Below are 27317 nucleotides of genomic sequence, written 5' to 3'. Positions count from 1 at the left end.
CAGAGTGTGCTGTGTGAGATCACCTTGACCTCCGAGCTCTGCTATGACCCAGTATCCCTGTTCCCAGGCCTGGAAGAAATTTGAAACTTATGAAGCAAATATGCACCTTAGTTTACCTTTAGGTGTAAGGTGCACCACAATTGAGCCACATGAACTGTGACTGGAAAATAATGTATTACAGGTATTAGAAACAAATACAAACTGTTCTATAATCTTTTGTAAACTTCTTTTTTTCAAGATGTAATAGGTTTAAAGTTCCATGACTTTAATGTCCCCTTGAATGGCTTTTTAGTTATGATTTGATACTGTATGCTTATGCGCTTCCTTCTGAAACAGGAAGTCAGAGTGACATCTTGTCTGACTTGAACTTAGTGTGTGAGATAAGCCACAGGGCTGCTGAGTCTAAACATACCTGTCAGTAGCTTAGCTAACTAGCTCAATATAGAGAACAGAGAAGACATTTTAACAAGATAACGAGCCTTTACTTACAGAGAAGACATTTTAACAACAGGAGCCTTTTACTTACTCTTACTGATGGAGAAGCCCCTTCGGTGTATTAAGAGGTAGTTAGGTTGTGGCTCAGTCTGAAGCAACATTTTGTACCATCACACACCTCAGAACCATCACGTAACTGTGACCTCATACAAATTCCACCCTCTTCAAAACGAATAAATGGCAACCATTATTTTCTTCAACCGAGGGATTGCTAGAAAAGAGAATAGTGTACGGGAAGACGCACAGCCAAAAACACACTTACAAACCATGTTTCCTTCTAATGAGCAGCTACTGCCGCTAGCGCGTAGAGCAATCTTGCTACTGTAGAGCACGACCTGCCTCTGGGGGCGGGACATATATGGTTCTAGAGACTATTTAATTGGACGATCATGAAGATTTGCACAGATATGAATCATCAAAAAATTCCCAGAAGTGACGAACTCTAGAAGACTAAGAGATGGTCACGAACAGCTCTGAAATACACAGACTGGTTCGGTACAGTAAACTAGTTCATGTTTACTTGCTGGTGATAGATTACAGAATCTGGTAATAATTTAGATAAAGATAGTGTTCGTAAGACTACACAATGCCTGCCTGAGCCCTTCATGAAAACTGACATAAACCTGCATAAGTATTTGATGGCTGATAACCTATTGAACCAAGTCTTTATAGAGATTTGGTTTGATGTAACACACAGGTCAAATGACAAAGTTTTGTTCTGGGGGGAAAAAAAGAAAAAAAAGAAGTGTTGTTCAGTTTTCCAGGCATGAAGCTGATGTAACATGCAAAACATCTAAAACAAACTCCCTCTAACTTAGGATTAGATAAATTGTATATGTAGCTCTGTCATTAGTGTCATTACATTGTCTTAAATAATCATAAAGCAGTAATAAACTCGCTTAATTATAGGCTAGAAAAATACGTTTGTGTGTGTTATAGACTGAAGGCTTTAACAGTAAAAGCCATTAGATTGTAATAGCAGTGTTATATAGCAGAGTTCCCTGTCAACATCTTATGTAAGTGCTCAGCTTTTGTTTAGTTCTTCCAATTAACTTCACTCGTCAAACCATTATCATTATGTGACTCTGACATACCATAAGTACACTATGAAGTCAGTTGTCTTGTTTTTTTTTTTTTTCCCCAGCCTTGAAAGTGTGATAATACAGCCTTATGTCTGCATTGTCTCCTGCCTGAGGTGCTTCGTCACCACGGCATTCAATTTGTCAGAATCAGCCTGTGTCAGAATCACACCTATCGGAATAAGCCTTAATAAATGCTTGTGTAGGTTTGTTAGTAGTCATGGGACTTAGTAGTAGTTAGTAGTCATGGGACAGAATTTTTAAAATACTAACAGCTTTGTTTTAGTTGTCTTGCAATAAATGCTTTTTATTGTGCTGTATTTTTTGTACTGAATACTACTGTGACATTTTACATTACATAAAACAAATAATGTGTGCTCAGATGAAGATTATTGTAGTTAATAACATGTTAATTTTTACCAGGTGATTGCTTCATTAGCTGAAATGCTGCAATTGTGTTTACACATTGGGATCCGTGTGTCGTGTTTTGTTACAGGAGTGAAACTGAAAAGCAAGCTGAGTCAAAGCAAACTAGTTTAATGTTTGGGGAGTTTAGTACAGAGGTTAGATTACTCTGTGTCTGTGATTGAGTGCGTGCAAGTGTGCATGTGCGTACGTGTGTGTGTGCGCGTTTGGTCACACTGGGGGAAAACTGTGTGACCAAACTGTCTTTACAATGATTTTAAGATCAATAAGCATTCAGCAAGTATTATAACATTTGCATTATATACAGGACAGTGTATATATAAGCTGTTATGACACAAAAGTATATTCAGCTGTCAGATTATTAGGTACATCTAAGTCCTTATGTGTCTGTACACAGCTTGTCTGCCCCTTTTATGCCTTCCATCAGGGACCAGCGTCCACCATTTTATATTGGATATAGTTATCACATTTAATGTGGATGTCACCAAAACATTTTGGTCAAAAATGTTCAGAAACCAGACTTTTTTCAGTCGAATATTTACACTGTCATCCCTAATAGATTGCTGTACATGGAATATTAAGAAAAAATGTAAACTTACTACTTATTGTAGCGAGGGAGCTAGGGTCCATCAGTCTTTATGCAGCTCTATGTAACTGTGATTGATGTTCTCTATTCTCAGCCACAGTGGAAAGAAAGAATTTGTGGAACAGATTATGAACCATGTATGTATTCACCTTTCATCTTAAAAAGAAGAGTCTATGTACAAATCTATCAATGTGAGCAAATGCAACCCGCCCAAGGCTGCCTTGAGCAGCACCATGTTGAAAGAGGTGTAGTCAGCCTTGACCATCTCCTCTTCCACGATCATTTCATCGGATATAAAATAATTTCTTTCTTTCCGTACAAGCCACTAGCAGTACCTGAGATGTTACATGGAGCATCTGAAAGCACTTTCAGGGGAAAAAAAGTGGTAATTTCTGGGCCACAATGGTCCATTAAAAATTGCACATGAACTTTGAGTATTGAACTCAAATCAGATGAGAGCTTGTTAATGGCTAGACTGTAATAACATGATTTTTATTGTCTGCCTTTGGAAAGACTGCACCAATCAGTAATGTAGGGTCACATTCATTGACACCGATAGAGGCTAGTGAAAAAGGAAGAAAAGGTCTTTATTCTCAGGATTGGGTAAAGTTATTATATTAGCAAAAGTGTGTTTTAATGGATCATCCCTCGCCGTGGGTTGGATGTACGTGATGTTCGATTGTGTTGAATCAGTTGGGCCTGTTTGTGTAGAAATCAGACTGTAGGCTAAAAACTCAATTCTGGTCTCTATGTGCATTTTATTGGTTTCCAATCAAAAGTCTCGTCTTTCATACTGTATCAGTATTATCGTGAAAGTCAAACAGTAATTATAGCTCGGAAGCTCTCAACCATACCATTATGTGATTACTACTATTGAGAGAAAGCTGAGAAAGCTTGTCTCTACGGGGTGGTTTGCTGTTTATTCTCTCTCTCTCTCTTTTCCCATTACATCCCCCCCCCCCCCTTTCTTTTATTGCTAGTTGTAGCGAAAACCTTTTAATGAACATTTGTGGGTGTTGAACACTATAGTACGAGGCTTTTAACAGTGTTTTCCCCAAGATGATGATGTCGCTGGTGTCAGATTTGCATATCCATGTGCGCATATGTGTGCAAGTGTGCATGTGCCTGTGTGTATGTACAGTATGTTTGTGTGTATGTGGGTATGTGTGTATGAATATTATCACTCTTGGCTGAAATAAGTGTTGATACTGCCTTATGTCTGAATACATGTTCTCTGCAAATGTATTGCAAATCCCCCGCCCCAAACAGAAGATTTAATGAGTGTCTACATTCCAATAAGCATATATTGGGTAATGTATGGAATAGAAAGAAAATATTGGCATCACCTGACAGCAGAGACTTTCTTGGCTCAAAGAGACTGAGCAGATGATGTGTCTAGTACCTGCTATTTGCAAAACCAGAAATTGTTTGTTTGTGGTGATCATTTAGGGTAAAATATAATAATTGAATTTGTAGAAGCACCACTGCCTGTAACTGACGTAGTTGGCCTCTATTTCAACCAAGCACAGAGCGTTCTCCATTTATCATTGAATATGGTGCGCTCAGTGCTTGAATGTGTCCGTCTCATCACTCTCCCTCCAGCTTAACAACAGCCAGAAAGAGAAAAGACTCCTTCCTCAACAGAAACACTGACTACATACACAGTGTGTACTTTAAGTACTTTAAGGCACCAGCTCAGACAGTGTGCTTTATGGGTTGGTAATGGCACCCTTATTTTTCACAATGCAGCACAGCTGTATCTATCAGCCCAATGTGTATGAAGATGAATGAGAGCTCTGGTGCTTTGGCGTAAGGAATCCTCTGTCGTAAATCGGACTCGCCGGGCCCGCTCATGTCTCAGACAGTCATCTCAGCCTTCAGATATGAGTCTTAGTGCTCTCTGTTAAACCCCTACAGATGTTTGCAGAGCCAGAGGGGGGTTCGATGGACAGGGTGTAAGTGTTCCTTACAAGAGAGCCTTGTAATCGTATACACACAGCTGCCAGTTGTCCATTGTTGCCACTTATTCCAGGGTGTACACTTTACACCCACACACACTTTAAGCGATTTTCCACAGTACGCTGCAATATGGCACCTTATGGTCGCCAATCCGAATCCACAACCCCTGCTCAAGTACATGTGTCTGTTTCCCAGTGTATAGCAGTACCTGTGAATGACAGTGACCTAATACCTCACATGACACCAGTATTAACTGTAAACAGTAAAAGTAGCAATTATAGCAGAGCCTCAAAGTCCTAGTTGCCTTTTACACAGCATTTGGTGTTCATGTGGATGCAAAACTTTCTGATTTTTCCATTGCATTCATTGGAAATGTTATCGGGCACTGCTGAAGATTGCTGGGCTATACAGTCTGGCAGAATTCTAAACAGTATGCCAGTATATGAGGTAACGAACTGTAACATACACATCTGGCACACTCTTCAGTGCACCAGTATGTGGCTTGGATTATGGCCCTACTGTTTTTCAAAATGTAAGTTGTCCAACATGATTCTGTGGCAATTGCTTTTGACCAATTTCTGGTCTGCACTTTTTGTATCTCTAGGTGTCCGTTTGGCACTCTGGGTACTCTAGAAATATGGGTACCCTAGTCCAGCACCAGTACTTGGGGCATTTTCACACTTGGCCTAAATACTTGAGTCTGCACTCAGGACCTGTTCTGGGCCTGTTTGGGGGAGGGGCTCATAATCACAGGTTTGTGTTGACATACAAGAAACTCCTCTGCCAACCATAACACTTTCCCCACCATCATGAAACTTAAACCTGTCGTGTTGCTCAGCAAGGATTGCTCCTCTGGACTGCTCCTGGTCTCAAAAACAGCTTTTGTACTTCACCAGATGTATCGAACTCTCAAGGCAAATGGACCAGGTTCCATAAGAAAAACACAAGTATGAAAATGACCTTAGTGATGCCAGAAAGTGGGCTCCTGGATTTGTTACTACACAATACCACACTGTCTTTTTTTTTTCTTTTGCTAAAAAAGCAATTTGGTATCGCGTTATGTCTTAGAAACATCTCCTTCAGTGGCTACAGCTACATAAATGTCGGTCAGACTTAGGACATTAAGACTTAATTTTGTACCATTATGCATTATTGTAATTGGAGAGCTCATCTTGTACTTGTCATACTGTCTGGAATGATGTAGTCTTTAAATATCCAATCTTGTTATTGCCTGTTTCCCTGAAGCACTTTAAGGTTATTGGTGTTGCTTTGCATTCTTTAGCAGCAGTAGCCCTTTTGATTTACCTCTAGCTTCAGGATAATTAAGAAACATCCGTATATAGATTATTAAAAAGCTGAAATGTTTGTACCTAAAACTCGAGGTCAGGGTTTGCATTGATGCATTTTGCAAGGGACATATACAGTACTTAGATTTATTTATTTATTTATTTAAAAGGGAGAAAATGTATGAAATAATGGTTTTTTTTTTTTTTTTTTTTTTTTTTTTTTTTTTTTTTTTTTTTTTTTTTTTTAGGGGTATAAATTTGTCGTCTTCACCCCCCTCCCAAACACACATTCCTGTCAGACTGTGAGTGGTGTAAAACAGGATTTAGTTGCTTTGGTAGCACTCTGAGGTCAGAGGTCGCTCAGCAGTAGTGTGGAAATAGTGCTGGGGGTCAGCTCCTGCCTGCTGGCTCAGAAAAACCTCTTTCATTCACCAAAGAGAATGGGGAGCAATTTAAGTCCATAAAAAAACCCCACAAAGAACCAGCAGCAGAGCAATGAACAGCTTCAGACAGAGAGTTTATTAACATGTTGTGAATGATTGTGCTTCTGGATAAGTGTAGAGAGCTTGGGAAGGACAAACACTGGCTCTGTTATCCTGTCTAGTGTTTGACCTGTCAATACAGCTGTACAAAAAGACCTTTTTAAACATTTTTAAAGCATTTGTTTGCTCCTACTTTTAGTAATGAGTATAGATTTGCAGCAGTTTGATCTAACTCTGTTCTACCTGCCGCCTTTTTTCATTTACCCCTTCTCACATTCTGTCACTGCCACTTACACTCACACCTTGTTTGATTATTTTCATTTCTCACCTTCTGTCACACCTTACTCTCTCCTCCCCTCTTTCGCACACTCGTTCTCTCACTCTGTGCTTTCTTTTTCTTTCTCTCCCCCATGTGTACTCTGTTTCATGCTGCCAGTGATCCTTTCTCTATGGGTGTTTGACATGTACTGAAGATCAAAGCGGAATGTCAATTCCCTGTCCGGGGCAAAACCAATTCACCTACAACTCTGTTTTGACTAAGAGCGGCCTCTCTCTCCTCTCTCTCTCTCTCTCTCTGTTTCTCTTTTACCAAGATGAGGGGAGGAACAGCTGTGCTCCCTCCCAATTCGGGTCACACAACCCCATCACACACACATGCTGATTACACCCCCTCCCGCCATCTCCCCACAGACAGGATTAGCTTGGTCGTGCCGGACCAGGGAGCGCCAAGCACCCTTTTACAACTTGATAAACTCTGGCCATAAATTGGATGCCGGGTTTCACAGCCACTGCCTCACGTATTAACAAGAGATTGAGAGACAGTCTAGACAGTCTGTTTCAGTCCATGCTTATGGGGTGGGAAGTGCTAGTGGCACTCATAGGATGACTGGCTAACGGGCAGAAAGAGAGCGCCGGCATTGTACCCCAACCTCAGCAACACAGCCTTGTTTGTCTTGTGCATAATTCAACAGGCCTCCCCAGTGCTGAACAACAGTGCTGTTTCACTAGAGAGGGCTGGTGAAAAAAGCAAGTTTAAAGCAGATAAACTCTACCTGGCCTTGTTGTGGCCTCGTCAAAGAGGTTAAAACAGGGGTTGGGGTGTGGGGGGTTGTTGTGAGTCTACCAGAGCCTTGGTGCATTGAGCCGATGTCACGACAGATAGCGCCAGGCACTTTGCTCTGTCTGTGTGTGTGAAAGGAAGAAGCAGAGACGCCGGATGGTGTCATTTAGTCTGTGCTACTGCTGTTCAGGACGGACTAGTGGCTGTAATCGGACCTCATTCCCTCCTCCTCGTCTCCCTGTTTGAAACGCGACACTGTGTTCTCACTAGAGGCTGTGAGGGGGAAGTGGCATTCTCGGTTAAAGGCCTTACACTTCCTGCACAGGGGAAAGTGTCTGCACAGACTTGTCTCTCAGCAAGCCTGTGTTTGTGTGTGTCCTCTGCTGGCAGGATTCAATTGCTCCTGACCTCCTAGTGTCACCCAGTAGCCTTATGGGGCGAAACATATTCTCATCTGCTTGGTCCCTCTCCCCTTCGCTGCCTACACTCTGAGAAAATTAGATGGTGCTGAAATGGATAGGATTACAGTGAAGCGTGGCAGTGTGTTATTTAGTTCCCTGTGCCGTAGATGAAATGGGAAGGTGTGTGACAAGAAGAGTGCATGTTGGGGGCAGTGTGAAGAAGATGCTCGAGATACCTTGCCTGCTTCCTCCATGGGAAGGAAGGGAGGAGTGCAGTGTTTGGATAGATCACAGGGAAGGGAAGGGAGAAGGTCAGCCACAGGCATGGGGGACTGAAAAGGGCAGAGTGGACAACAGACACCCAGTGTAGATGGCACCTGAGTGTAAAAAGACCAGATAAGAGAAATTGAGCAGATGTTTTGCTCTGTAGGGTGGGTTGAAAACTGAAAGTAGTCCAAAGCATGATATCTTGTTGGGAAGCTGAGACTCGAGCCCTACAGTGATGAGTGATTTAATGCAATCAGGCAGTGCTCGTCATTGTCCCCCCCCCCTCAGTGACAGTTCTCTGTCTCTCTCTCCATGTCTCCCTCCCTCCTGAGCTTTGGTGCCAGGCTGGCAGCTTCTGATGGGCAGACGGCGAGTTGTCTTCATTATAATGCCTTTATTTATTCATGTGTCTGTGGCCAGTGACAGCCGAGTCTATGCTAGTCTGTACTTTCTGCCTGCGTCCTCAGAGATGAGTCACATTCATCACCCACTCTCTCTGTCTTTCTCCCACTCGCTGTCTGTATTGTCCTCTAGTCAAGTGCTACTTTTGCTTAGCTTCAAAAAATGCTCTGAAAAATACAGAAGACTCATCAGTCAAATCTGATGGTTTGTGTCAGCACTGTGAGGACAGAGTGAAAAACATCAGTTTTCTGCACTGAAATTGTTCAGCTCGTGCTGCTGATAGGCAGCTTAGCTCATACAGACGGAAGAGTGCCAGATTGCTCACGGCCACTTTCATGCGGCAGCCACTGGCCTGCTACTTTTGCTCTATAAATAGCAGGCTGCAGTTTTGCGAGGTTGATAAGCCTGTAATTGGAGATTTTGCAATCAGGTTGCAAAGAGGTTTTAATACTGAATCATGACCCAAGAGCTTTTCAGGTTAAAGAACGTTCACAATCACTTTTTAAGATGGTGTTCACAAAGCTAAATGCAATTATATTATAATGGTGTGAACAGCAAATTACTCTAATCTCACCATTACTTACCAGACTGCTGAGGCACTCTTATCATGTATTGTGTTCCAACCACCTTATTTGTAGCACTTGAAGCATTTCTGTGGTGATTTTTTTTTGTTGAGATTAATGATTATAGGATTATGATTCAGAGTAGTATCCTGAGCAGACACAGTGCTCTTTTTTTAGTACTATTGGTGAAGTGCTAAGTGGGTTATTGGTGCACCAAAGACATTGAGCATAGAGCATTGTTCAAATGACTTAATCACTAAATGGTCCATAACCATTGTGGCTTGACTGATTTGGACATTGTGAAAATGCCGTCATTTTACTTTGTGCTGGGGTCCTACAGTCCCACTGTCCATTGCAGCAACAGTTTAGAGGATCAAAGACAGATCCTTTATAGGTAATCCATATCTACATTTCTCTGAACCTGTGTCCATTTCCTATCACGTCACAACACCTGTGAAGGTTACAGTAGTTTTCTGGAGGTTGTGGAGTGGTGACATCCTTTCCTGATTGATGCTAATCCTTGGTTAGTACTCTTGGTATCCTGGCAATAAGGGTAACCAAATTCAGCAGAAGTAATTGGTTAATTTTGCTAGGCAGTTCAAATGACAAAATTTATATTTGTTACTGTACCAATGACCAATGAAAAAAAAAAAAAAGCAAACACTTTTAGAGAATTGGTAGCTGGTAGCTTCTTTGACACCAGTTAGTTTCCATGCAGTAAGCCAAGTACACACTGCATCATTTTCAAAATCTCAAAACCGCCAAACTGCTCATACTAACTTAATTGAATCACCTGTTCTGTGGATGTAGGCGTGTGCAAGTTACAGAAGTGATGGCACAGGAGGCTCACACACGTGATCTTTCTCAAATCCCACCTTCTCACGAAAATAAATACGAGAACTGTCCATCATGTGACTTTGTAACTTTGGTTGTGGTGTTTGTTTCTGTGCTATTTTGTATAGAAACAAGAATGTGAAATAAGAGAAATGAGGGTTGGAAGATGCGGGCAGCGAGGATTGCCTGCTCTGCAAAGAGAACTGAAAGTATAGTGAGAAGCAACACAGCTATGTTTATAGCGTGCACCCCCAGGAATCATGTTTGTTTTAATTTTTGCTTTTCCTAACAACCATTTGGGTATTAATGCCAAATAATTTATTATGGAAGCAACTTACATTTTAGCCCTCACCCTCCCACACAAATAGATGGAATAAACTGTATTCAGAGATCTGCTGCGCATGACAACAGACAAATTTGATTTCCTCTCGGACGCTCACTGGCTGTTTCTCAGCACTGTTCTTTCTACTAGTCACAGAAGGTTTCACACTACACGATTCATTACCGAAAATCATGCATGCTTGAAAATGTCAGCACACCTCTGAAATACATGTCAGTAGGTCGATTGTCTACATTAAATTGCTCCTATGTGTATTCCTGCCTCACACTCAGTGTTCCTGGGATAAGCTCCAGGTCCACTGCAATCCTGATCAGGATAAAGCAGTCACTGAAAAAGAATGAATAAATTAAATATTGACTGCCTAACTATGGCCCAATTATCCCCCGATTCTTCTTTTCTCAAATAAACTGCTTGATGCGTTCTGTCTGCTCGTGCCAACATGTCATAATTGGGCATGTATGAGTATTCAAGTAATTTAATTAAAAGTAAGCAGTATCTCATTACCCAAGTTATGTACTGCCAAAAACTGCTTAACAAGATGCCACCCACAGAACTTTGGTGTGTCGACATTTCAAGAAATATTTTGCACCAAGCCCCCCTTCCGCACCCCCTACTTCTGAAAGAAACACTCCAGTGGTTTCTCACCTCTCAAGAAAACTGTGTGGGAGTGTATGTTCTCTATGTCTCTCTGCATGCAGCTGCATTTGGCTAGCCCACTGCTCAGTGTTCATGGCCAGGGGGAGCAACACAGCAGGAGCTGCCCGCTGCCTAATTTTCACTCTTCATGCCCTTGCGTAATGAAGCACCCCTCACACCCCTTTGCTGCTGCTGCTGGGTAATTGGGATGAGACTGAGTGTGTGTGTGCCCTCACCCAGTGTGGCTCGACCTCCTGACGACCCTCCGGAATGCTTTTTGTCTTAATGGAAGTATCATCTTTTATTTAGATCTCTATTTGAAAGTAATTGTCAGCAGGAGGGGTTTATTAAAGGAGATGGAGATTAATAGACCGACAGCTCTGCTGTAGATGACCTCATTTGATTGACCGTTACTGTATGTATAAGTGTCAAGGTGTTTTTTTTTTTTTTTGGTTTTGTTTTTCTTTCTTTCTTTTTCCCCTATGATCTATGTATCTGACAGTCTCACCAGTTTATGACCACACTGTGATCTCTGTTTTGTGTTCTCTGAATGTGTGATTGGATGAGGGTTCAGTTAGCTAGACTGGAGTAAGCATGGAGCATACAGGATGATTTTCTTTAGGATTACTGGCACCAAAATGGTAGTGTGGTGGGCAGTTTTTTGGGTTTTTTTGTGTGTGAATCCTTTAAGGCAGAGGTCTTCAACTGGTGGACTGCAGTCTGGATGTGCACCCAGAAAAGTATTTCAGTGGGTTCGAACTGTGCACTTGAAAAATACTGCAGCATAACTGCAGCTTGTTAAAACAAAGTTGTCATAATGAAGCGAAAACAAAATGTTTAAAGACAGTTGGACAAAGGGGTGTGTATTTATTCTTCATTTCAAGTTCAAAATAGACTTCTCATCTGTCGATTGCGCTAGTCAGAAGTGGTAACATGAAGCGACATATCGACTTGATATGTCTTATTTATAGATATGAACTAAACACTAATAGTTAAGCATTAGAAGGTTGCCGATGTCACCATGCGGTCATTTTAATTGCTCACCCAGACCATTGTAAACATGAAATTTTATGTAGTTGGGCCTTCACAGGTCTCAAATGCATACCCCTGCTCTAAGGCATGAGAATACATAAAAGAACAAAATGAGGAAAAACATTGGGGTGTGTGCAATTTATATCACATACACATTTAAAATTCATCATCTTGTAGGTAAATGAGTCCTACAGTCTGGAAGTGTTTGGTGGCTGCACTTCCAGTGACAGCAGTGAACAATTGAGGTGACCTTGGGGCATGAGAACTACTGCACGGATGTTCGTTATGCATCAAGTCGAGGTGTGCGTTTGTTTTAGAAATTAAAAAATTGACTGCAGGCAGCTGCACATATGCTGGAGTGTGCTGTTGTGCATGTTACATCTTTGGTATTATGAAGGTAGAAAAAACCCTAGAAAACCAATGAAGCAAAGGTTAGACCCATTGCTTGCTACATTATTTGTCATGTTTTATAACCTGCAAATATGCCACTGGTTCTGTTTCTTGTTTTGCTGTATTTATTTGTGCAGTGACTAAACACGGTCTTGGTGATTAGAGATGTAGGTTTCTCCCACTGAATACGGTTATCTAGTGTGAATGATGAATTTCTCATGTATGCAGGTCATCCGAGCCAGCGGGAGTCTCATTCACAAGGGGCCCCAACAACCCCATCAACAACCATCGCAAGGTTGCAGTTAAACAAGCAAGCGTAGCATTGTGTATGGCAATAAATCATCTACACGTAAAGCCCAGAGCACTAAAACTGTAGAAAGTCTGGTATACTATCTCTATAAAAATGGCAGTCGCAGTGTGTGTCTATTTAGGCAGTTCTAAATTAATATAGTTTTGCACAGGCATGTGCTTCTGGCTTCTACACAGCTGTCAACTCCTTCATTTTCCTTTGTGTACCTGCTCTCTGTCAGTCATAATATCTTTCTCTGAAGCAGCCCTGTTTTTTTTTTTTTTTTTTAAAAGCACATGCCCACTCACACAGCCTTTCCTCGAAGAACACCTGTCATTTCAATAAACAAGCTTGTTTCCAAAGATGGCATGAGCCTTAAATACACCAGGTCTCTTGGGATAAAATCAAAATTATGATGATAGCAATGACTCATTCAGTCACGTTCTGTCCTAAGGAGCTTTTTAAGGTCTTTTTAAAAGCAGCTCTGTCTTTTTCAGGCTTTTCTCCTTCTCAGGCTGTTATTATTTCCCATTTGTGTTGCTTATTCACCCTCTTGTACATATAGTCCTTTAGTGGTAATCTCTCTAGTGCAGTGCCATTCATTTTCCAGGAATTGTTCCCTCCTGCATAGAAAACTATGCAGTGCTATTTCTAGCCCTAACATCATTCCAGCCCTGCATCATCAAAATCTTTTCATGTTCAGAATTTGAGAGAATTTGGATATTGCTCAATATTAACAATGCTGTCTGTTTTTGTTGTCCCTTTTTATCTTTTATTTATTTATTTTTATTGGTTCAGTGGATGATTCAGAAGCCCCACAAAGTGGCCACCTTCTTCGGCTGTATCGGCAAAGACAAGTTTGGAAAGATTCTGAAGCAGAAGGCAGAAGAGTGCCATGTGGACGCCCATTACTACGAGCAGAGCGAGGAACCGACAGGGACCTGCGCAGTCTGCATCACTGGAGACAACAGGTCAGTTACCCTCTTTCCTCAGGAGAAAGCCTTTATCGCTTCCTCAGGATAACACACACTCGTACACACACACTCACATGCCTCACTGAACACTAGAACTCACTGTTCTCTCACTGCCTGTTCTACTCCTTTCCTGTAGAGCTCCTTATTTATTTATCTAGCGGGGTTAGATCAGCACCAAGCTATTTTGATTGACTGCTAGACTTGGCACTGAAGGGTGCCAGATTCCATGACTGGCCTGATGCATGAGGCAGGCAGAACACATTACGTGCCACCTAAGCATTTGATATTGGCAGGTTGTTTCCAACTTTTAAAGGCTATAAAATTGGATAAACATTTACAGCCGACTGTGGCATCTCCCTCAGGCTTCTATTCCCTGGAGAAGTGCAGATATGATCAACTCGATGATAAACAAGTGCTCATGACTGATGCTGCTGTTAATTCTTTCCTTACTATGAGAGAACAAGGACCAAATAAAGCAGATAAAAAATGGATACCTTTTCAGAGACAACAGTGTCACTGACATAAGATAAATAATACATGCTCCCTCGCTAGCTTGAGATGATTTTTCATCTACTGCCAAAAGCTGTGCTTGTACTCCATGTGTGTTAATGCAAAATCAAAAGGAAAGGTAAAGGCTATGGAAAAACATCAAATCAAATGTGTCCTGAGTGGGATATTGGGCTACGTGTAATTAATTAATTTTCAACATGAATAGCACAGTCATGTTATCAGGCAGAGTCTGAAATGGTGTTTTTTTGGTCATATAGTGCAGTTCTACAATGCCATTCTTATACCCTAAATAGTAAGCATATATGGAGAAGCCATTCAGGATTTGTCCTAACTGTGTGACTTATTCCTGTGTGAAGATGTTTAAAATAGTGACTGTTTGAAGAAATGTATATGCAAGTTTAATGTCAGCAACAAGAAGACGTTACTGTGCCAAAATAAAGTGAATCTGAAGCCTTAAAGTTTATCATAATTATAGTATTGTATATTCCTTTGAATTTTTTTTTCTCTTTTTGCAGTAAGAATACTTGAAGTAGTAATGTTAATTCTCTCTGTGGCTGTATGAAATTATATCATTTATATTTGAATATTAAATATTTAAGATGATTGCAAATTGTATTCACTGTTTAATGAAATTTGTTAAGTTAAACTAGGGCTCCATGTATAGCTCACAGAGTGATGGATTCTTATTGTACACTTTTCTGGCCACAATCTTCAGAATCTAGAAGGTTGCAATTTAATTGGTTATGCACATTCCTGTGTATGCAGACATACATGTGTCGGTTTCCCCAGTGAGCTTTTAGCAAGGCAGAGTTACTGGTTTGGTAACAACTTCTTGGCATCTCGTCTTTAAAAGTTAAGAGTTTGTTTGTTTGTAGCAAGTAAACCTGATACTCTCACAAGTTTGCCAACAGGCTCTGGGCAAAGTCTGAACTAGAGTTCTGTCTTCCCAGACTAGACCTATCCTGTATGTATAGTTTTTTTTTTTATTATTTAGGTAACATTGCCATTTTAATTTTAACTACACATTTATGTACAAGTGTATGTAAAAAATATAATCATGAAATTTTGTGCATCATTGCAGAATCTTTCCTAGGAAAGTTCTGACATACCTAAAAATCAATTATTTTTATTATCTACAGACACCACGAATGTAGTCACAAGATGAAACCTAAGACAAACTGAAACAGACGTGGGCTTTCAGCCCATACTTCCTGTGGTTAAAGTGTTTTAGAGACAAATGCAACCAGGAAATGTAACTTATTTAAATGTGATTGGACCTTTGGCTAGAAGGCTCAGCTGTTACCTAATAAGTGATCTACAAGTTTTTGCCCTGTATATACCTTTGCAACATTTACACTAATGTTATTATAGAACTGTTCATGGTGTGCTGCCCTTGGAAAATATTCAAATTATTTTTTGTGTGTGTGTTATAGTCATATAGCAGTGTTATTACCAGCTGTTTGCTTTTCCTAAAATGTAAGTCTCCTGTTATGATTGTCTGTAGCTTATGGCTTAGTCTCCACTCTTTTCCATGTGGTTGAGTGTGGTGCTAGAAAATTCTGGAAGTGTATGTCCTGTTAACACTAGCTGTGATGAGTGGATGCATGTAGTGCTGGGCAGTGCTGTAGGGCCGAGGCTCAGGCTTCAGAGCAGACGAGGAGGAGGAAGAAGAGGAGGAGGAGAGTCCTCTTTGTTTTTCAGCCATCATGGTGTGAATCAGCCAGAGCTGCTCTTAATGGGAGCTAGTTTGAAGTCTGCAGACTTATAGAGCTGTCAGCTATAGCCTTATGAGACTACTCATTACCGCCTCACCTGTCAGAGCAGTCTCTTTCATTACAGGAGGCTGCAGAGGTCACCACACACATACACGCACCTATCCACATACACACACACTCCTGCAGCTTAAAGGCTGAGAGGACATTTTAGCTTTTATCAATAAAGTGTAGAGCACCTCAGTGTTGCAGAAGTACATTCAGAGAACAGAGCTGGCTGGAAGTTGGGTTATAAGGGATGTTCAGGGTTCAGGCTGGCTTCACTGCAAAGGGCCGCTGTGGCTGCAGATTTTCATTCCAATCAAGCACGAACCACGCCTGATTCCTCCTCTTTAATCAGATCATCTTGGTCTTCAATCGACTATCAGATGTGGCTCCTGCCTCTTTGTGGATAAGATTGGACACCCTGGGTTTAAAGTGATGCCAAACATGCTTAGTAACAGTTCTTCAAGGGTTTCTTTGTATATTAAGAGTTCTTAATATACAAATGGTTCCAACCTAGAACCATTTCTGCTAGCAATGTACATAGAATCTTACACCGAAGGGGTCCCCCAAAGGGGCAACCAAAGAACCCATAATGTTTCTATATTTGTTTTAAATCCATTTTTGTTGGTGCACCAGACAACTGAATTCCCATTATCAATTTGATCATTATGTGCAGTGATCTTTTTGGTGGAAAATATCTTGATTTGGCTCTTCAGTAAAACCAGAAATGGATCTTTTATGGCTTTTTTCTGAAGAACCATTTCTAGCACCTTTATATGTAAGGAAGTAGCTCTTTCTAGTGCAAGACTGCTGTTCTATTGACTCTGGTTAGTGGATAGTACTGGCACTTTTCTAGGGGTAATGAAACTTCAGAATAGTAGCTAGCCCCTGGGGACTGCTTCCTCCCACTAACAAGTGAATAATGAGAGAGGTGGCTTTTCAAACTGGAATTAGTTGTTTTTGTTGATGCGAGGACCACCAGGAGGTTAATGGAGAAACAGTGGTCCCGACGGACCCGTACACTTTCTCTGCATTATTGATTTGTTTTTTCATTTATTTACGGGAAAAGGTCTTGTAAAACATTTGCAGAAGGGAAAAAAGTGGTGTGTTGATATTTAATTCTGGCATGGTTGACACTGAGCAGCTGTTTTCTAAAGCAGCTTCCATATGTCAGCCCCGTTCAGCCTTTAGCTGTATAGAATGGTTATTCGCTTAAGTAAGCAAACGTGACTATTAGGAAGAAATCTAATCTTTTAAATGTGTCGTTGCAGGTCTGCTAACCTAAAAAGTGGAGTAGTAACTTGAAGGCTAATATATATATATACACTTGTTTGATGCACAGTGATGGTAATTATAATGAATTCTATTTATTGATATGGAGTGTTTTAGTGTGTAACTGTTTTTGGACTAAAATGAGATGATGCTGGGTTGAATTTATTTTCTCTACTTCTTGCAGATCTCTTGTTGCTAATCTGGCAGCTGCCAACTGCTATAAGAAAGACAAACATCTGGACCTGGAGGAGAACTGGAAGCTGGTAGAAAAAGCAAAAGTCTACTATATTGCTGTAAGTAAGCTTACATTCCTATATCTTTTGAATTACTGAATGAATGATTGTACTACACAAAGAGGAGTCATTTGAAAATAATTCATTAACTAGTCCTTCTTGACACAGTTTATCTATGATGGTGACACCCACTGTGAGAGAAAGCAACAGAGATAGTGTTGCGAGATAATGGCCCAGACAATGGAGATGCTAGGTGTTATGCCAGCGCTTCTGTGCCAAATAGCTTCCACTGATCTCACCTCGGCAAGCAGATATGCTTCTTCATTTCATGCCCTTAAAAGGGCACTCTGCGAATCTGTGTGATGCTGATAGGCTGTGTGCTGCCCTGAAGGGTGGGAGATATGAGTTTCCAAAAGTGCAATTGGCTTGGCTGAGGAAATTCGGCTCTCTGACCCATGAGAGTGATGGGGTTCGACTGAGGGGTCATTCGGGTGCAAGATGACTCAGTCTCCGTGAAGGCTGCTGACTAGTTCGAGCGTTTTCATTTACAGGCCATGCTCTCCTCATGCTCCTTAAGAGCAATGTGTGTGTGGTATTGGAGGCAACTTATCAAGCAGCATCAGCTCCACCAGTCAGCCATGCTGTTTCACTTCTGATTGAAGAGTTAACTGGCAGACGTGGTGCAAACTGTTGCTTGTAATCATCCGTAATCAAGGTTGGTGTGAAGCGCGCGACCCCATTACACTCCGACCTGTCAGTTAATGAGCCATTACAAACGTGATTGGGACGGCTCGGCATGCAGGTCAGTACTTGCTCTCGGCTTCATTCGCCATGAGAGTTCCATCTGCGCCCCGTTGGACATCCATTTGTGGATACCTCTAATAAAGGCATGTGATTAACCTCGACGCAGGAATCAGTCAATTTGGCAACCATTGTAATGTGACACTCTAATCATTTTCAACCCTGATTAACTGACTTTCATCACGGTGCTGCTTACCGAATAGAGCCGGAGGCTACAATGAATAAAGAGAAGCGAAGCTGTATTGGTCTCTTTTGTGTTTCCTGCCTTGAGAAATTCATGGTGGTGGTGACCATGAGAAAGTGTCCTGATGACGCTGTCTGGGTTTGTCTCCATTTGCTTCTGTGTGGGTCCTGTGTCGTTGTCCAAGCCAAAGGGCAAAGGTGAAGCCTATACACAGGAATGGTAATTAAACAGAAAAGGGCTGTGTGTGAATGCATTTCAGAGACGAAATCCGGAGTGAGACCTGGTGCAATTCCTGCGAAACAATCAGCAGGCTCCTATGAGGAAAGAAGCTTACACTTTAGTGGAAATGAGGATGGCACCTTGATTATATTTATCCTACAATGTTCTGACACCTTCTATAGAAATATGACAATAGAAGTAAAGTCGACAAGGAGGAAGAACAGGAGGAATATCTGTAAGTTGGTGCGATTTGGAAATAATAGTGCTGCTTACCATTCTTGGCAAAATAGAAACGTTTTTGTCAAATGTTCTCCAAGAATGTGGCGTTCATTTCAACCTAAATTCAACCAAATAATCATTGCCAACAGGACTTTCAATGTACACGTGAATGGGTGCATCCTGGTATGAAGGACACAAAGTCTGGTTAAGGTACAGTATGCTGTTAATGTCTGGGGTATCTAGTGTGAAAAAAGATGCACAGTAGTGCTGTCCTGTGAGGAATAAGACGGTCTTCCCTCTGACAATAAAGTGAGAGGGAGAGAAGGAGAGAGGGAACAGACACATTCCAATGTTTATTGAAAGCGTTGTCCCTGTTTAGTCTGCCCTGGCTTTCCATTGGGCTTGTTAGACAGGGCTCTTGAGGGAGGGGGAATAGTTTGTGCTACCGATGCCCAGCTCAGTTTGTCCACAGCTCAAATTTCAGCTAAGATTGGAGCGCCGAGCGTCCCAGTGGGCCTGCTTGTTTTTCTTCCACAGGCCCAAACAAAGCTGTGATAGCAGCTTCTCCAGGTGCACTGCAGGTCTCTACTCTATAGGCATGTTTAATGCATTTGGCTGAGCTGTAGGCCTTCCCTTTCTCTCTCTCTCTCTCTCCTGTTGTTAGTCTCTCCCTCTGTCAGTCTCTCCCTCTGTCCCTTAATCAGAGGCAAGGCTGTGAATTGATTATCCAGTCAGAGTTTTCATTAGTGAAGCACATCCTCTTCCCTCAGCGGCAAAGTCACCTCCTCACCCCTTCTATCATTACTAACAACCTTTAACCACAGTAGCATCAGTCAGTATTCACCTCAGCGTCATGTTCACCACTTCTGATCTGCTGCCTATGTTCTGCTTTAGACCCTTTTCCCCCCTCCACCTCCATTTTGGAAATGGATTCCCGCGTGAGGTCTGGGGGTCAGGCTTAAATCCCTGTCGGTTTAATGGAGAATGAGAGCAGAGCAGGCTGGACAAATAAACAGGGTCTGTCCTGTCAGAAGTCCGGAGTGTCTCTCTGAGACTGTGTGGGTTATTCTGAAGCGGGGTTATGTAAGTGACTTCCTCTTGCGTGTAGCTGTCCCAGAGCCTGGCACCAGCCTGTCTGTCGACACTTGCTCTCTCTCTCTCTGTCTCTCTCTCTCTTTTTCTCTTTCTCCCTCTCCCTCTCCCTCTCGCTAATGTCTAGCTGTTAGCCGTATTGACCTTCACTTGCACTCTGCATCATTCCGCCCTCATCTTGTCTCTTAATGTCTGTTGGAAAAAATACTCTAGTGCTGACTTTTACCCAGTAGTTAATTATGTTGTGTGAATCTAATGAGTTAAAGCTCTCCATTGTAAAATAGTTTTTTGTTGTTTTTTTTAAAAACCATTTTCACATTACTGAAAATTGTTATTATCATAAATTAGAAGTGCTGGGCTGTACTCTCATATTTTGTTGTTTTAATCTGTGTAGAGCCTAAGAGAAGATACGGTACCAGTTTTCAGGCAGTGTGTGAGAACTGTCTCAGAACTGTATCTTAGTCAAGTAGCTGTATGTGTTTCTGTTAAAATAATGATACCTGTAAAGCTAGGAGGGGTTATCTGGTGGTTGTAAATGGTGACATCATTTCCCACCCATCGCTAATAATAACAGTAGCAATAACAGTTGAGCTTCACGGTGTGATTTTTATCTTTCACTTGCCATTTTGTTTCATGTGAAGAGACATCAAGAGCTTAAGAAGATTGTGTTTGATCAGTCAGTGATGTGTGCTTTTTATTGACTCGTCCATCCATACATGCTTGGTTGGTATGGAAGCCCAAAGGACACTCGAAAATTTAAATGTTAAACACCATTGAATTAATAGCATTGAAATATAGTTTGAAACCAGACTTTTTCACTTGTTTTGATTTAACTTCCTTGAAATTGTGTTTATATTCTCGTCTATATTCAAATAGGTGTCTTCAGTGTTAACAAACTCAAATACAGTGATATAGTTTTCAGATACTAAAAGAAAAAAACTATTCAGGTTGCTCATTCCAGTGCTCAGATTCAGCTAATCAAATTCAGTTGGCAAAAGTTAAGCATCCAGGCTACTCAGTGATAGGCAAAGGCAGTCAAGGCAGGAGCACAATGAGTTGCTATCTAGCTAATCAGTGCCAGTCTCTCATTCCAGGCTCATTTGTCTTTGACTTGCTTGTATTTTTCCAAAGTCAATAATTTGTGAACACCTGTTTGAACTTAGATGCTTAGAGTGTTTTTTTTTTGTTGTTTTTTTTTTTTTTGGGAAAATGTGGATTTTAAAATTGGTACTCTTTTTACCCTAACAAGGAGGTAATCGAATTCTGCATGAATACTTTGCTACAGTATGGGTATCAGAGTATATCAGTGTTGTAGTGATAACAGAAATGCACATGCAGTTGATAAAGCATATACTTTGGTTGGTGTGTAGCCTAAGTGTCAAGTGTCTACTCTGTTGCACAGTTTGAAGAGCATGACACCTTTGAGAAGCAGTATAGAGATTGTGAGTGGAGCTTTTCATAAGGAATTGAGAATGTTTTTAATGAAAGATGGGCCGCAGCCAAAACAAGTCCCAGTCAATGAGAAAGTGAACCCTTGGTGAACAGTGCCCTTACATAGCCCCTGCCTTATGGAGGATCAGCTCTAGATTGTGTGCCACCTGCAGCACTTTGTAAAGCCAATCTGCTCGTAATAACTGATCCAGTAAGTCATTAATACTAGTAATGTTATGTGCATGTTTTTTGTTTTTGAAAATTTTTGAGATCAAAGAATTCATGTTTTTCATGAATAACATCAAGTCTGAGGTGATTTATGATGATGGATGTTTGCACTATATAGCAAAGATGGATCAGCTCTGGTGTAGTATCTGTCCCCTCAGAGATCCCCAGCGCAGAACTAACAGAGATTTGTGCAGATTTCCTCATATCCTCGCCAGTCCTGTGGGACAGATTGCTGATGGCCTTCTCTGTCCACTGACAGACAAAAGCTTTCGTCAGATTTACTGAGTCACAGCCTTAGAAAAACGCAGCTAAAGCTCAGTGCTGTGCAATTTTTTTCCTCTCAAACGCCTCCCAGCAGATACACAGATTAACTTGTTTAATGGTAAACAAGGGCAATTTGTGATTGTGGAGTGGAGAGGCCAGTCTGATGGCCCTTAACTGAACATTTTGCTGAGGTTTTTTTTTTTTAAACAGCTGAATGCTCCCTGTGTCATTCCTATGTAATGTTCCTGTTTTTAGTGAAGGAACTCCTACTCCTACAGTAATTCTGTTCAAGTAAGCAGTAATTCAATCCATTCACCCTGTCACAATTAATAGGTAATAATCATTGCATTATTGCCTAATCACAATTATTGGGGCCGATCTGGATTATTTGAGGTGAGCGCAATTGTGGTAATCAGTAGAAAGTTAGTTCCTTGAAAAGAATCTAATTACTGAACCCGTATGTTTCAATAATTATTCTCAGTCATTTAGATGAAGAGATTTAGTAATATTTGGTGGAATTGTAGCTTATTTTCTAAAGTGTGTTTTAGATGATAAGATTTAGTACAGAATAGTATAATATTCATTTTCAACATTTATGCCATAATGCATTGTTTATTGTCTAGTAACCTAGTATTTAAAGGAACATTCCACTCTGAACAGCTTGCATATTAATCTTTATAATTTACATGGCCTTCATGAAATTCAAGATTTATTTTGTAATGAAATTCCAACTTCTCCTTTTTTAGTTTAAAAAAGTCGGTCTGTTTTGACATGTTTCACTTTGGTTAATGGTTTCCAACATTACCCTTAATGCCATTTAACCCTTGCTTCATCTCTATCTAAAGAGAGCAATGCAGCAGTGCCTTAGCCCTTCACCAGCTCTTCACTGTACACTTCATGTGTACACTCTGTTCAAACAGATCAACTGTCATGCTAAAACATCTGATCACTAACTAGAGTCTCTGCATTATATAGCTACGTTGCTTCCTTTCTTTGTTTTTGTTTTTATTTTATACCAATTTACTCCAAAAATTTTATCTCGGCCAATTCTCACCCACATACAACAGGAAGGAAGGAGAAAGAAGGCAATCATGTGCTTCCTTCGAGTCATGTGAAGCCAGCCAACCTGCATCTATTCCAACTGCTGCTCATGCTGCATCACAGGGCAACGTAACACTCTGAGGAAAATGCTATCTGCCCCCTTTCGCATGCATGAGCTCACAGATGCCCACAATTGGCTAGTGTCGCTGTGATTGACAGGGGAGAGAGGGTATGCCACCCCTCCCACCCAGAGAGCACGTCCAATTTTGCTTTCTTGGACGCCTGGTCACCGATGCCTGTTGGATCATCGGGATTTCGAACTTGCAATCTCCAGACCACAGGGTGACCACTTTTCTTCATTTTATTTCTACGTTGGATTTCTCATTAATATAAAATTGAATGTTGTTGGAAAATGGCGAGTGAGAAAAGAAGCACTTGCTCTTTTGTTTTTTAGGAGCCAACAGCGAAAACCGACAGTCATCCCTTAGGTTTCAGATTGTAGAAATTGTTCTCCTATTAAACGCCCTTGTAAGTGTGCTAGCAAACCCACATACTTCTCATGACCACTACTCTGACAAAAATACAGTGTCAACTAGAAAATTAGCACCACAACTGCTAAACACATCACAAATGTGTTAGTATAAACATGCTGTGATTGACTGACGTACCGGCCAGGGAGTACTTCCGACTCACACCCAGTGTTTTTGGGATAGGCTTCGGATCCACTGACCATGATCAGTTTCTGAATGTGACTGAGAATGAGTGAAGATATTTAATGTGTTTCAGGACAGGGGTTAGTTTTAATATATGTACATTTATGCTCATGTTATAAAATAAACTGTGTTATTGCAGTTATTAAATATTTCATCGCAATAGTTTCTGTGACAATTAATTGTCAGTGAAAATGTAATAATCCCGACAGGCCTAATCTGCAATGATGCTGTGTCTAAGCAGAAGATGGCCTCGTTTCAAAAATTATGCCACTGACGCAATCTATTTCAGCCACCCGAAATGATTTACCTTAATGCCTTTTCATTCAAAGATTGTTAAGTGATTTTGTTCCTAAACCTTTTTTATTCGTTCGTCTGTGAGTCAGATTGGCGGAGGAGAGTTTGTGTGCTAAAGCGCTGATTAATGAAGCCTGGCACAAGCTCGCCGAGTGCCCTGCTGCTGAAGGGGTGGGATTGGATGCAAAGCGAGTTAATGGAGTCTCGCACCGGGACAGGCAGCACGGGGCACTGCCATCCAGCCTGAGCCGGAGAGAGCACACAGCCAGGGCAGCCATCTTTCACAGACGGAGGGCGGCAAGGGGAGAGAGGGAAAGAGAGAGGGAGAGGGAGAGGGAGAGGGGAGGGGGTGTTGTTGAACTTGTGCCAAATGTTTGGTGGCAGGCTGTTGCTAGGAAGTGAGGATCCTGAGGCAGAGTGGCGCACACTGAGCTGTAATGAGGGACAGGAATAAGGCTGCAGAAAGAAAATCACACTGAAAAATATTTTTATATAATATATATATATATATATATATATATATATATATAGGAGGAAATAATGGTGCAGTGTTCTGTTTAAAAAAAAAAAAATAATAATAATTTTTTTTTGGTAGCTGTGTACTGTACAGTTGAAGTATATGCAAAACTGACATCATTTCAGCACAACCCATAAGTGCTGCAGTGCTTCTTTTTGGCATACCCTCTAATTTGATCTGCCTTGGAACATGCATTGCGCATTATGCCAGGGCATTAACCTTACAGTGCCAGTTGTCGGTTCTACTACTAAACGCAGAGTCTCTGAAGCCACTGGCACAGAACCTTGTCCTCTTAAAGAGACCGCAGCACTAATTCCAGAGGGAAATGTGTGCACAGTGTCATGGTGAGTAAGTGAGAGAGTGAGAGTGGGTAGGAGTGTCTAAGGGTGAGAGATGAAAATAATTAAAGGAGGAGTCATGCAGACCTCGGAGGCCCCAGCTGCAGATGGTTCTAGAACAGCCTGGGGACGTGAGAGAGGCGCCCTTGCAGGCAGGCGTGTGCCAGTTCCACTGAATGGATGCTTCATCCAGTGTGGGGATGATGAGTTTGTGTGGGGAGGAAGCTGTGAAAGTGTCACCTGTGAAAATGAAAAATTCTCCCTTTCTCTCTCGCTCTCACTCTAACTTGTCAGGTTTTCAGCGTGTATATAGCTTACGTTTCACATTGCACATTGGCAAACGGCAGGCTTTCAGAGCTCTAAGTGCTTTACTGCGACACAAAGCAGGTTGCGTCTCATCAGGACTAATGTCAGCACAGAGTGACAGCCAGCCAGAAAACACACCATTAACTGGTACAGTAAGTGGCATGCCAGCCTGCACCCTGAAGTGGCATATGCAAGCTCTCTCTCTCGCTTTTTCTCTTCCTGTCTGACCTCAGCGTTCCCTGGTAACAAGAATATGTGTGTGCGCTGGGGGTTTCATACTCATAATGACACCTAATTCACAAGGGCTCTAGTGATGATTTCTGTAAGGTGACTCACAGTGCTTTTGCTTCCACGCGTACCCCCCCCCATCACCACCTCTCTCTCCCTCTCTCTCTCCCCCATCCTCGTTTTCTCTCTCTCTCACTCACACACACACGCACATATACACACATGTGCACACATTCAGGCAGCCCTCATGCTGACCTTGAGCTGAATCTGGCGTCAGCTGCCCTACACACCATCTCTCCCCCGCCCCCCACCCCCCTCTGCTGAGAAAGATCACACAATGCAAATTGAGAGAGAGAGAGAGATAGAGAGAGAGTTGAGATGGGTGGTGGTGGTGGTAAGGGTGGAGGGAGGAGGGGTGCACAGTTGGCAGGCTCTGTGTGACTGTAGGCAATTGGTCACAGTGTTGCTCTGCTCTGATGAAATTTAATCTTACCATATTTACATGCAGAGTTTCACTCTTGGCAAGCCCTATTAAATGCATTTGTAAACGCACTTCATCTTGATTAGAGTTCATGCCTCAGAGCGGCCTCCACTACGCCTCCTTTTCCTCGTCGGACACACTTAAAGCGATCAGGCCACTTGAATCGTGTGGCAGCTAAAAAAAAAAAATTGCCCAGGTGCCACATTGATCACTGGTGTACCTGCCTTGTCAAATCTCCCCTACCATGCCCCAGGCAAGTACTGGGTTTGTTATGCTAACATCCTCACATTCTCAAGGAACAGTGCTGGCCACTGCAGGAAATGATTATAGCCTTGAAAAAACATCAGTCTTTATTAAATCACATGAACCTCATAATCTCCGTTTGCTATCAGCATTCATTTATTCCCCACAGCACTGATAATATTGCAGCATAGAAATCTGTTTACTATTTTGTTTTTGATTTTTATAAGAAACTGATTAAAATGTCTTGCTGTAGTCAGCCATCTGCCATCCTCTACATGATGTTCATGTTTACATGCTCAAGTACATTGTATTTCTAGGTCACTGCATTTGGGTCCTGTGTTTTCTATGAACAATTAGTTTGAAAACGTGTTACTAAAAGCGTCACTAAGAATTAAGTGGTTTTTTTTTTCAGCATTATGTGAATAAACCGAGCATTTTAAATTCCCCTCCAGTTACATTAGCTCTGAAATGGCCCCCGTTTAATCGTCTAATGACGCCATGTTCCAAGAATGAAATGCTTCGTTTTCAAAAACGTTTTCTGTTGGGAGAGAAATGAATAGATTCTGTTCTCCGTTTAAATGTTTTTTTTTTTCATGCCGAGCAATTTTACGCTAATAGCAGTCAGTAATGCTAAAATTCAACGTGATGACAAGCGCCTAATTATACAATAATGTGCATGTTGCATGTTTAACCATTAGCCCCTTCTCCCTCCACCTCCTGTGCTAATTTCACTTATGTATCTGCAGTGCAAACACACAACAGCAGCCAGTTAGGATTTATTTGACATCTCGCTGTCTGTGTCTAATTTGCTGTGAATCAGAGAGGCATTTGCACGGGGTTGAGCTAGGTGGCCGTTTACTTAGCAGAGCGATGTTTGCAGGCATAATTGAACCATCATTAGCTGACACGAGCGCAGTCACGTGGGCCAAGTGTGTTAATGTGCAGCTCCGAGGCAGTGGGATGCTGGGCTGAGGCACCATGGGTAATTGCTCCCCCCTGCAGCTCTCAGGCTCAGGCAGCTTCATAGCTGTACAGGTTACAGAACTGTGAGAGAGTGACAGAGGGAGGAAGAGAGCTAGAAATACATGTACTCTGCGTGGACCGGTTTACAAGTTCACGTTATAATTTTAGCTCTTTTCCACCAAGCAGTGGTGGAAAACTGCTAGATTTGGATGGTAATGATGATAAATCAGTGATTCGACATTTTGTCATCATTTCCATTGGCAAGGGAGCCACACTGTAACTAAGTACTTGTGCTGAAAATGGTTACCCTTCTGGCCCACGGTAGCAAGAAACCTAGACATGTGGGTGGCACTAGAAATAGCACAACACTGACTGGTCAAATTCAGACATCATTGTCTCTCAGCTCAGAAAACTGTGATTCAGGGGAAAAAAAAATTTAGAGTTCCAGACCAAATTGCATGTCTGATTACTACTTTATATAC

At 41.6% G+C, this 27317-nt stretch overlaps 1 protein-coding gene across 2 annotated transcripts in view; it reads left to right on the top strand.

Annotated features, from left to right (window-relative positions):
• adka (adenosine kinase a) overlaps window positions 1-27317 on the top strand; it is a 131778-nt gene that overhangs the window by 53638 nt on the left and 50823 nt on the right. For both annotated transcript variants that reach the window (XM_034302727.2, XM_034302728.2), the window contains exons 5-6: window positions 13326-13498; window positions 17225-17333. In XM_034302727.2, coding sequence (XP_034158618.1) covers window positions 13326-13498; window positions 17225-17333 — 282 coding nt within the window. The remainder of the gene's footprint in view (window positions 1-13325; window positions 13499-17224; window positions 17334-27317) is intronic.

This window comes from Pangasianodon hypophthalmus, chromosome 3 (genome assembly GCF_027358585.1).
Source record: "Pangasianodon hypophthalmus isolate fPanHyp1 chromosome 3, fPanHyp1.pri, whole genome shotgun sequence".
Taxonomy (NCBI): Eukaryota; Metazoa; Chordata; class Actinopteri; order Siluriformes; family Pangasiidae; genus Pangasianodon; species Pangasianodon hypophthalmus.
The sequence above is the reverse complement of the archived record's forward strand: the minus strand, read 5'-3'. Positions and strand labels throughout refer to the sequence as shown.